This window comes from Equus przewalskii, chromosome 19 (assembly GCF_037783145.1).
Source record: "Equus przewalskii isolate Varuska chromosome 19, EquPr2, whole genome shotgun sequence".
NCBI lineage: Eukaryota > Metazoa > Chordata > Mammalia > Perissodactyla > Equidae > Equus > Equus przewalskii.
This window is the reverse complement of record NC_091849.1, coordinates 46,292,941-46,305,795: the sequence shown is the minus strand read 5'-3', so window position 1 is coordinate 46,305,795 and position 12,855 is coordinate 46,292,941. Positions and strand designations below refer to the sequence as shown.

Below are 12,855 nucleotides of genomic sequence, written 5' to 3'. Positions count from 1 at the left end.
TAATAAAAGTAAATGGTTTACATAAGACCTAATTTCACCATTTTAGAACATACAAATAAGAAAAATAGCAAACTGACTAATGTGTTTCTTACATACCTGGACCCTTAACAGGAGGTGGTGGTTTCTTTGGTTTCTATTAAAATAAAAATGGTTAAAATAGTTGAACACTTACACATTAAATATTTGTAGTTAAATTCTGATCATTAATAATCTAAATTACATGAACATCTCTCCTCGTCCCATCTCTGTCAAAAATTATAAAATAATAAGATCCTAATGACTCTATAAAAGGTCACTGACTAAAAATTTACTCTATTACAACAAATGCCTCCTTGATCAAAAATTAAACATTTCAAAAATTATCACTGAGTTGGATAAACCTAAAAAATCATAATGATGAGCAAAAATGTTCTGTCCTGCCTCCCCTAGTTTAAGATTTCTACAGATCATTTTACCCCTCTTTAATAGCTAAGTTCAGGGAGAAAAGAAAGGTGGCAGGGAAAGAGAGAGAGAGAGAGAGACTTTGTTTAAAAGAAAAAAAAGAATAGCTAATAAATATATCTAGCTTTAACTCTTGATTCTCCATAAGTCTCAAAGAAAAGTTTAAAGGCAAACGTCTGTTCTTTCTCAATTTATTCAAATTCTCTTGGGTTTATAAAGCATTCATTCATTTAAAGACTTAATTTAATGCCTTAAAAAACTTGATACATTTCTAAGTATGTAAATTTGCTTTTTCAAATTAAAAATAACTGATAATCAATACCGTGTAAACACCTAATAAAAGCCAAAAAAAATAATGTGTTCATTAAGAAGAGTATAAAAGTAAAGCACACTGAAGGCTGACTCTACACGGAATGAAATCCAGCAAAGAAAGCGCCTCCCTAAGACAGCATAAGCCTCCACTGAGTAACCTCTAGTAATTCACTTAACTAAACGAAAGATTGTAAAAGGTAAAGATTTCTGCACTGGCTTAAATCAAACATGGTAGACTGTTTTGCTGTGTGTCTGCTCTCTAACTCTCTTTCCTTCTATTTTAAAAACCCAATTACATTCATCCTTCCATGGGGGAGAAAAAGGGATCAAGCTGTAGGAAAGCACAAGATCACTGACCAATGACAGGCTCCCTTTACTCACTGTGAGAAGGAAGATAGATATACTAAATCCTGTAAGGAGGCAAAGACTGCTTCTTACCCTCTCAAATATGTGCTAACAGAATAATAACATCAACAGTACCTTAAAATAAAGATTTTCAACAAAATTAAATAAAAATATAATTTCTTCCAGACAAGTGCTAATTTGTCCAACTAGTATGGCTAGCCTTTTTTCTTTTAATTATAATAAAGTAATGAAGTCTAAGGTTACTTTTCAACATAATCGGGGGGAAAGAAAAAAGAAAACCAGGAATAAAGCACAGAAGTGAAATACTGTTTTGTTTTACTATAATTCAAGTTAACTTTTACTGAACATATAAACCAGAAACCCCCTCATAAAATTATTTAGTAACAACGCAAAAAACCTGTTTTTTAAGAAATACTGGCAAAAGGTTCTTTAAACTATTATTATCATCATTGAAAAATAAAAGCTTACTGGAAAGTCCTTATCCAGTTCACTTATCTGAAGAGCAAAATTATCTGGAAATACTCCTTCTTTACCATTAAGTTCACCCTTCCACCAGCCAGCTTCTCCAGTCTCCTAAAACGTAAAACAAATAATAATAAATAATAGGGGTTATCTTTAAATAAGGAAAAAGTTTACAACGAAATGAATTTCATTATTTTTACAACAAAAAGACCTAAGCAGATCATGAGGTCCTTCTAAAAGAAAATATCCCCCACAGATTACTTCTAGTAGTAGTTATAAAATTGAGTTTAATTTTTTAAAATATGTCAAATAATTTCAAAATTCAATTTGCAAGCATAAAATGTTCTCAGAGGGAGAAGAGAGAGGAAAAAGGAAAGGAAGTGGGAGAGAAGGGTAGAGAGAATATGAATTTCCAAACTGTATCTTACTTAACATTCTTCTCAATACTTTATATACTAAAAATTAATCACATTATTCATTTGCTTTAGAAATTAACAAGATCTTCTACCGTTCCTTCCAATACCACCCTTCCGTAAGAAATTAGGTGTTATCAGTCCAAACTGTATGAAAATTAAAAGTTACATACACTAAACCATCTAATAAAGTCGATTTAAAATAACATGAAAAATTTGAAAAATTATTTTATAGGGTTATAGCAAAAAAATATATTTACACTTTTCCTTTACAAATACAAATTACAAAGTTATTATAGGATTCTGTCCACAACCCAATGCTACTGAATTTTTTTCTTTTGCCCTAATTCATTCCAAGTTATAAAACTACCTCACTCTTTGAAATAACTATCATTTTCCACAATATGAAGTTTCATAACCATTTACATACTGATGAACCTTTAAGTTGTTTCCTTATTTTCTTTCTTTTTCTTTTTATATTACAAACAATACAACAAATAGTAGATGGGGAAAAAATGGACTGAGATGGAATAGCAAGTGAGAACAGAAACCCGGTAGCGGAGGTTAGAGAAAAAAAAAACACGATGGCAAAAATAATTCCCAATATATCAATTATGAACAAAGATAGACAATAAAAGTTTGCTCAAAAAAAGAACTTTCTGAGCACTTACTATGTGCCAGGTTCTCAGGACACAGAAAGAAAGAGACTAGACAAAGTCCTAGCTCTTCTAGAGCTTACACTCTAGGGGGAATGCAAGAACACTGAAAAATACTTGTGAATAAATTAAATGATTCACTGAAACACTGAGAAATATCTTACCTTACTTATCAAATGGATTATCTCTCCCTCTTTAAAAGTAAGTTCATCTTCATTAGTACCTTCATAGGCAAATAATGTTCTACAATATTCCTTAGCTAAAATAAAGAATGTAAATAATGTAGCATATATAAATTGAGTCTTTCAACAAATACTTATTAAGCCGCTATTTTGTATAAAGAAATGTACACTAGAAACTATTACAGATGAATTTAATAATTCTGGCCAATACTATATGTTGAATTAAGTAACAATTCCATTAATCACTCATTCAAACAGTTACTAAGTGCCTACTAGGTTCCAGGCACAGTTCTAACTGCAGGGGGGACATCAACAAAGCATACTAAAATTCTTAACCTCATGGTGCTTACATCCAGTAGAAAAACTTCATTCAAAAGCTTACCTTTAATTTTACCTTCAGCGTCTGTTTTTGTTATCTCCACACTCTGAGTTTTGGATCCTAGTGACTGTATGTTTAAGGGCTACGATAGAAAAGAATGGCATCAACTATGTTAAGTCAGATTAAAGATAATATTGTTAAACAAAATTTCCATTTACAGTTATCCAGCTTTCCCTAATGGTACTTATAATCAGGTTAGTAACATGCCTGAAAACTCTGCAATGAAAAAGATGAAGGTTTCAAAAGCTACAAAATAACAGCTCAGAATTTCTAATTTTTAAAACTCTGTATCTTAAGGATAATAAACATACTCTGATACCCATAATATAGCATAGTGATTTAATTTCAGAACCTCTAAAATAAATAAATAATAAGAGCATTTGAAAATTTCCTATGCACCAAGCCCTGAGCTAAGCACTTTACATACATTATAAGCTAATCCTCCCCAGAACAATCTGCATAAAGTAGGCACTAGCATTGAGTCCTTTTACAGATTAGGAAGCAGTTAAGTAACCTGATCACAATAACAGTAATTTAGTAGTGGAGCCCAGACTGAACCTAGAAAGTCTGACTCCAGGAAGTGGGCTCTTAAACTTCCTTACAATAAGACAGAAAAGAAAGACTTTATACTTCATTGCTGCTATCTGAATGAAAACGTTTAGGTAATGTTCCAATTCTTATTCCTATAGTCTAGTAGACAATTTTCCATTGTAATTGACTACACTAAGTCCTTCACCACCTCATATTAGTGCTTTCTTGAGTTCTCGCCCCAGAAATAACACTACATTTTAACCTTAGATTTCATTAAAAATCTGAACAAACTGCTAACTTACCTATCACTGTGTATTCTATTTAACTTTTAAGATATTCAGTTTAATTTCTCCCAATTCTAACTACCATGTCTTCCAATCTAGTGTCACCTACAAACACAGCAAATGTGTTCCCTACTTTATCAATGCCTAGATCAAAGATCAAAGCAAGCCTCAGAAGGCCATCATACAGGGTGACCCTGAGACTAGTCTCACTAATAACAACCCTTGAGTCATGGGCATTATAAACAGCAACTGAAAGATTACTAGCGTAATCGTTAATCAAATAAAGTTACTCAAGATAATCATAGGCTTTAGAGTCGGAAAAGGGCCCCAGATCATCTAGTCTAACATGCCTCTTAATGGAGACACGCTTCTCCAACATTCGTAGTTGTTATATGGCTACACAGCACCATTCCAAAAACCACAAGAATTCCAATCTTTACCTTTAAAACCAAGAATCAATTAGGCCCCATAATCTTAATGCCAGACAGTCTCAGAGCTAGGAGAGGACAGGGCAGAAAGTACAAGTTCTCTTTCTGAATGCAAATCATTATTAGATGAGAAAATACATAGTAAGCCGGGAAAGAAAAAAAACATTGAAATGAACCACTTTAAGAGTAAACTTCACAATATATTTCACCTACCAAAACATAGTCTTATAAGTCAAGTGTAGCTAAACTAGGCAAGTAAATACAGAAATACTTTAAACTCTTAAGAGTTAAATACAGACACACAAATGAGAACCAAAAGGGAAACAACGCCCTAAAAGTCAAGGGAAAAGCCTCCTATCTGAAGCCAGAGCTCAGTCTGCAGCTCCAGGGTGTTGACATTAGAAAGGGCTTTGAAATACATGTTTTAAAGACTGTAGCTATTTTTCTTCCAAAATAGAAATTTAAGGATTTATTTTAAAACCTCATTAAATCTTATAATTTATGGTACATTCACTTTATTTCACAACACCAGTGAAATGCTAATGAAAAATAAAGTTCTCCATATATTTAGAGAGGGAGAGGAGATTTCACCATTGCTGATAATCCCAAGGAAAGTTAAACAGCGCCTAATTAACTATTAAGTTGTGAACTTAACAGCTGCGACTATCTCATTGTGAATCCATTTTAAAATGGCCCACTTTAGGCCTACTTCAAATTAAAGAAAAAATATGTAATTTTAGCTTCAAAACGCAAAAATAACGCAACAAAATTTGTCTTTTCTTACAGTACGATAACTAAAAACTCAAACTTCCACTGAGAAAAGTTTGCGTTAAATTTACCAAAAAAATCCTAATTTCATAAGAATCAAATATAAACTTTAATCACTGTAAACTTGAAAAGAGTTTCTCATTTATAATAAATTATTCATGATCTCAAAAAAAGGAAACGCAGTAAGATTTGCAAACTCACTTTTACGTTTTAAAACACTTAACAAGAGAATAAATGGAGTTAATCTGAGTAAAATTCATCAATACTACCTTTTCTGGTTTTTTCTCTTCTATTTCACTATTGGATGTTCTTGTCCTAAGTTTCACAGAGCCTTCTTTAAAAATATCTCCAAATCCAACTCCTCGAATTTTCTTTGGCTGTGTAACTAATCCAGGTGCAGTTTCGCTCCCACTCCCAGGAGAGGGTAAAGGTGAGGTAGGCCCAGTCAAAACAGTTTCTGAAAGAAGAATTTGTTTTTGATGAAAGAGTGACAAAAATCTTGACATTCTTCTTCCATAGTGTTTACATTCTATACTTCCTAATAAAAAATAGTAGAATAAAAATAACAGATTAGGGGCCGGGCCAGTGGTGCAGTGGTTATGTTCGCACATTCTGCTTCGGTGGCCCAGGGTTCACTGGTTCAGATCCCAGGTGTGGACCTATGCACTGCTTATCATGCCATGCTGTGGCAGGTGTCACACATATAAAGCAGAGGAAGATGGGCACGGATGTTAGCTCCGGGACAGTCTTCCTCAGCAAAACGAGAACTGACAGCAGATGTTAGCTCAGAGGTAATCTTCCTCAAAAAAAAAAAGATAAATAAATAATAATGATAAATTAAATGACTGAGTACTAAAATGCCCAAAAGAATAAGATGCATTTTATACTAATTTTTGGATACTACTTAAAATAATAACAATTTTAGGTATTTTAATTAGTAAAATGTTAATTAATAAATCCAGGACATAATAATAAATCCAGGACATAAAAATAAATCCATAATAAATCCAGGACAAGGTCCTTAAGAGCATGTCAAAATTTACAGTTCTTCGACAAAGACGACGTAAGACAAACATAAAACAAGTCTGAAACATTAAAGAGATAAAGTTAATCATTTTTAAAAGTTATACGATTCAATCTGATCAAAACTAGGGTGAGTTTCTGAAGGTAAAAAGCAGCAATACTAGCAAATTTTTATTTTAAAAAGTCAACAGTTCAAGATCTATCATTTTACCTCAGAGGTGACATAATGTAAGTCTAAATTGAAAGCAGTCAATGAAAACTTAAATTGTAATACTAATTTCTTTTTTTTTTTCTGAGGAAGATTTGCCCTGAGCTAACATCCTTGGCCAATCCTCCTCTTTTTCCATGTGAGCCACAGCCACAGAATAGCTGCTGACAGACAAGTGGTGCAGGTCTGCCTGGGAACCAATCCTGGGCCACCAAAGTGAAGCTCACCAAACGCAGCCACCAGGCCACCAGGGCTGGCCCTGAAAAACTTTTAAAGACAGTTTAACATTATATGGATAAGAAAAGTTGTTTCTACATTCTTGCTGCAAAAGTTCTTATTTATAGGCTTCAATGAGTCCATGAACAGCCCCCTGGAAAATTGTGTGGATATTTTTTCAGTTCATTTTTCTAGGTAAAAGAAACACAGCTCTTAAGAGATTCTCAAAGGACCTTATAATCTAAGAAACAAAGTTCTAGAGTAAATTATCCAAGAAAATTCCAGAAACACTTCAGAATGGGGGGGAGGGGCACGGAAAAATACATGATATCAGTCATTGCACTAAAGAAGTCTGTTAAAGTTTAACAGTAAGAATAACAGCAGGGGTAATAAAAATGGTAGTCACCATTTATTCAGGATTTACTCTGTGCCAGGCGCTTGCTAAGCACTGTACGTGAATGACAGGTAATTTACATAACCATCCACAGGCTTAACATTAAGCACTATTACTCCTCATTTTGGAAATAAGTAAACTGGGCAAAGAGATGTCAAAAACTTTCCCAAGGCCATACAGGTAGTAACAAAGCCAACATTTGAACTGAATTCTAGATGACCCCAAAACCAGTCTTAAAACATTTTAATATAATGTTTCCAACAACAAAAGCCTCCAATTACACATTTGAAAACATGTGCGAAGTAGTTAACAGAAACTTGTGTGAACTTAAGAAATGTAATGCTAACAAGTACAGTGATCTACTCTAACGACTTTCAATATTAGCCTAACCCACATACATTTTTTGTAATATATTTTAAATCAACTTCATTGAGCGAATGTTTACAAACAATAAAATGAATCCATTTTAATTGCACATTCCAATAATTTTTGACAAATGTATGTACCACGTAACCACAACGATCAAGATATAGTCACCCCAAATCTTCATCCTGTCCTTTTTAGAGTTTCAAATAAATTTAATCACATAGCACGTACGTCTTTTGTCTGCTTCTTTTGCTAAGCAGAGTATGTGTAAGATTCATCCATGCTGTTCCATGCATCTGTACTTCATTCCATAAAAAACCATTCCATATGGTTTTTCTCCTTTAAACTATGAATATGGTAGATTATATTAACTTTTGAATGCACGAGATAAACCCCATTAGTCATAACGTATTAACTTTTACATATTTTGCTGGATTTGATGTGCGGATTTATAGCTTGCATCAAATTTGGAAATGTTTTAGCATTCTTTCTTCAAATATTTTTTGTCCTCCCTCTCTCTCATCTCCATTTGAGACTTTAGCTACACATATGTTAGACCATTTAAAATTATCCCAAGTTGCAGAAATTTTTTACAGTCTTTACGCTCTTTGTGCTTCACTCTGCATAGATTCTATTGCCACATTTTCAAGTTCAATGATCTTTTCTTCAATTGTCTAGTCTACTGTTAAAATTTCACATGAAGGAATTCATTTCTGATAGTTTTCTTCATCTCTAGTAGTTCCATTTGATTATTTATGTTTAATAACTTCTATTTCACTCTTCATCATGGTCACATTTTCCATTGTATCCTTGAGTATATTGAGCATTTCTATTATAGTTATTTTAACATCTTTGTTTGTTAGTCCATCATTTCTGGTTCTCTAATAAGTAATTTTTCTTCCAGATTATGGGCCACATTTTCCTACTTCTTGATATAGAGCTAGTAGTTTATTTTATTTAATGTTGTTGAGTGCTAGATTTTATTGTAATCCTTTAAAAACCAGTGATTCTCAACCTGAGATGATTTTGCTCCCCAAAGCACATGTTGCACTGTCTTAACACACTTCTGGTTAGCACAACTGAAAAGTGCTACTGACATCTAGTGGGTAGAGATATGGGATAATTGTAAAAATTCTGTAAGCACCAGACAGCCCCCACCCAGAGCAAAGAGTTATCCAGCTGAAATATCATCAGTGACAAGGTTGAGAAACCCTGCTTTAAAGAGTGCTGATTTTTTTCTAGCAAACAGGTAAGTTACTTGCATGTTAGTTTTAAGCTTTTTCAGGGCAGAACGAGAATAGTCACCATTTTAAGGTGAATTTAGCCCCATTTCACCCTTTACTGAATTGCCCATGTATTCAATGAAGTCTTTCAAATCCCACTAGAGAGAATTCAAATAATTCTTGACCTTGCATAAAACCAGGAATTATTCATGTTAATTCCCAGTAACTACTTTCCTCACAAACTGTTCATGTCTCACCTTGTGGGGTTTCACTCTACATCTTCACAGATTGGTATTCAGCCAAACACTCAAGGCAACCAGTACTCACATTTCTGGAGCTCTTCTCTACATCTCTCTCTCTTCAGGTATTCAGCTCCACAAATTCTAACTACCCTGGGTTCCCTTAACTCAGATCTCTAACTCCTCAACTCAGCAAAACTGACAACCTTCTGCTGAGGTTCCCTCTTCCTGCACTGCAGTCCAGAAATTACCTCTTGGCAGAAATCCAGGCCAATGATAAGGTTTTCTTGTTTCTTTCCCCTTTTCTCAAGAATCTCAGTCCTGTGCTGTCTGAAAATATTTGTTTCCTATATTTTGTTCAATGTCCCAGTTTGTATGATAGGAAGGTAATTCCACATGGTCTTGCTCCCTCATTGCTAGAACTGTAGTCTATATTCTGTAATACCTAGCTTCAATAACCAGACTGCCATATTCAGGCACAGAGTATATGAGGTACTCATCTGAGAGGCCTTTTAAACTGAAACAATCTATGATATTAATAAGTCAAAGACTGATAAAGGCAACTTCAGCAGATGATTCTAAGGTGCAATTTTCAGTTTGCATATTTGATTACGGCCATAAAATAAAAATTTTAGATTTAGTGACTATAAATTTTACTAAAGTCATGAAAACATTTATCATTAAAATAAATGCCTAGATAACAAAAATATGTAGTACTTATATATAGGCTGATTATCTTTTGGCTCATTGAAAATTGTCAGAAGTACTACAATGGCTATTAAATCAATGGTTCGAAGGCAGCCTAGTGTAGTGGTAAAGCACATGAACTCTGGAGTCAAACCCTCTTGATTCATATCTCACCTCCTCCACTGGATGTGCCTAGTTTCTTCGTCTGTGAAAAGGATACTTCACAGCATTCCTACGAGGATTAAATTAACAGATTCCTGTAAAGTGCCTAGAACAGTGCCTAGCTCAGTGCATACTATTTTTAAAGAGTTTAAACAGGTCTTATTGAGAACGATTCAAGTAAAAGAGAGTATGATCACACAGAAGGAGCAAAAAAATAAAAGGGAAAAACATCTTAGCCACTAAAAGGAAGAAAGGGGAGCTGGGGGAAGAAAGGAGGAGAAGGGGACAAAGAGGGGGAAGGAAGGGCAACAGGTCATGTCATAATCAGACAAACAGAAAGCTTACCCATATGGTATTTCTAATATTTTTATGTGCACATGCTTAACAACCAGATTGTCCTTGAATTGCTAAGCTTGTAGAAAATTACATCTGCATTCTGTGTGTGGCACTGTCAGTCATCAAACATAACACAAGTCTTCCTGTTAAGCCTAGAACTCTCACTTCCTTCCTTTCTCATTAAATCTCTACAGCAAACGCTACTTGATGGTTTATATCTCCAGATAAAATGACTTAAAACGACCAAGAGTACCAAAATATAATTACTTCTTGAAAAAAAATAAGAACCTTTATGTGAGCTGCACTATGTGCTGAAGAAAAATAATACAAAGTAGAAACTTGATTAAAAATACAAAGCATTTAATGGAAGCAAACCAAGTTGATTATTAACGTGAATGGGGAACTAATGCAGGGTATCTTACATTAAGTTAGAAACATGTAAACCAAGTAGAAGAACTAGGAATCTACTAAAGTTGCTGGCATAAATTGCCCCTCTTTTTATTCTAGAGAAGAACATCTTTCACCATCATTCAAAGATTTTTAAGATAATCCTACATTTCCTAAGAAAATGTGAAGTGTGTGTTAACTGGACTTAGAATCTGTATTCCTTAGTTTCTAAAAAGAATCTTTAGAAAGAGTGTTGGGCTTTAACAGTAACTTATATAGACTCTTAACATATCACCAGTAAAAGCATCGAAGCCCCAGAACAATCTTCCTTGCAAAGCTGCTCACCAGGAGGAGGAGTTTAAGGTGAATGCTAATGTGGGACCACAGACACCAAAGTAAATCATCCACCACCTTAACTCTTGGAGTCTAGGTTGGAGATCACCAAATTTCTGCCTACCACCTTTGGCACATTGAGTGTACACCACCATTCCACAAGGATCCTGTGCCACACTAGCAATAAGCACTATCTTCTTTTCTAGAAATAAAATAAGCAAATGAAAGCTCCACTAACTCCTCCTAAGAGAATGAATTCTTTCCACCCAAGACAGGCCAGAACTCCTGAAGAACAATCCATCAAGGTTTCTTAAACATTTTGTGCCATGCATCCCTCTAGTAGCCCAGTAAAGGGCTCAAAACATTTAATAATCCCTGCTGGGACCTTTACAGTCTCCTCAAAATTCTGACCTCTCCACTTTGTACCTCATTCTTAGCATCTCTCATTTCTTTTTTTTTTTTTTTTTTTTTGAGGAAGATCAGCCCTGAGCTAACATCTGCCACGAATCCTCCTCTTTTTGCTGAGGAAGACTGGCCGTAGGCTAACATCCATGCCCATCTTCCTCTATTTTATATGTGGGACACCTGTCACAGCATAACTTGCCAGGCGGTGCCATGTCCGCACCTGGGATCCAAACCGGCGAACCCTGGGCCGCCAAAGTGGAATGTGTGAACTTAACCGCTGCGCCACCAGGCCAGCCCCATCTCTCATTTCTTATAGAAGAAATCAAAAGTCAGATATCTCTCCATCAGCTTCTCAGCACTAACTCTAATTTATCTCCAATCACTTGAGACTAATCATGATACCTATAAATCAATCTCGTTCCCTCCTCCTTCTGGGTAAATCCTGTTCTGCTGATAATCCCCATTCTTCTAAATTTGCATCTTCAACCTTGCCCTCTCTACCTTTGCCATTAGCACTTAAAAATGATCAAGACTTTTCCTTCTTCGAAAAAGAACAGAGCCAGCCCCAGTGGTCCAGTGGTTAAGTTTGGCACACTCTGCTTTGGTTCCAATCCCAGGCACAAAGCAACACCACTCATCTGTCAGAGGCCATGCTGTGGTGACAGCTGACGCACAAAAAGAGGAAGACTGGCAGCAGACATTAGCTCAGGGTGAATCTTCCTCAGCCAAAAAAAAGGGACAAAAACATTCCTGAATATATGTTGTCCTTAACTGCTGCACTGCTTTATACTTACTCCTCTCCAATGTCTCAACTCCCTTCGTCCTCAGTTCAGCTTCTGCCTCAATCACTTCTTTTTACTGCTTTGGTTCAGGTCATTAATAATCTCTTCATCCCTAAATTCAGGATTTCATTTTATTTCTTATCTTACTTAACCTCACAGCAACATGTTATTGTCCACAGCCTCCCTGAAAAAAACCTCTTCTTTTGACTACTCATAGGTTTCCTCCTAGCTCTCTCTGTCTTCTTGGTCTCCTTCTTAGGCACTCTATCTCGGCCCATACCATAAACATTGCTACACAGGATTCTGTCCTAGGCTTTTTTCTTTTTTCACTCTAGACGTTCTCCCTAGGTGATCTCATCTAAACTTCATGGTTTCTTATACTACCTAAAATTTTGTGAAGTCCCAATTTTGGACATCCAACCAAATTTTTCTTCTAAGGTTTCAGACCCATCTATACAACTGATTACCAAATACCTTCACTTGGATGCCCACACACACCTACAGAACTCAGACTCAACATCTCCAAAAGGGATTCATCTTCTCCCTTCTCTGCGAATGACATCTCCATCTTCCCATCTTATTGAACCAAAATCCTGGTAGCCATTGACTCTCTTTCTTAGTCATTCCCCATATCCCATCATCACAAGGTGCAGTTCTATATACGACCTATTTACCTCCTATTCTACCCATGTTTCTCCATTCCCATGATCATTCCTCTAGTTTAGGCTAATACTATTTCTACCTGAATTATCAAAACATTCTCAACTAGTCTCACTACCCCAGTCTTACGCATCTCCAATCCACTCTCGACACAACAATTCACTCTGTACACTGCAACAAAACCAATTTACGATCATCAGTCACTTAACAAT

General features: G+C 35.2%; 1 protein-coding gene across 1 annotated transcript in view; it reads right to left on the bottom strand.

The window, feature by feature from the left end:
* Positions 1-12,855, bottom strand: part of CD2AP (CD2 associated protein) — a 130,098-nt gene that overhangs the window by 44,611 nt on the left and 72,632 nt on the right. The window contains exons 6-10 of the mRNA XM_008523644.2: positions 5,492-5,679; positions 3,215-3,293; positions 2,815-2,909; positions 1,588-1,692; positions 97-133 (exon numbers count right to left, since the gene is read on the bottom strand). Of these exons, the coding sequence (XP_008521866.1) occupies positions 97-133; positions 1,588-1,692; positions 2,815-2,909; positions 3,215-3,293; positions 5,492-5,679 (504 nt within the window). The remainder of the gene's footprint in view (positions 1-96; positions 134-1,587; positions 1,693-2,814; positions 2,910-3,214; positions 3,294-5,491; positions 5,680-12,855) is intronic.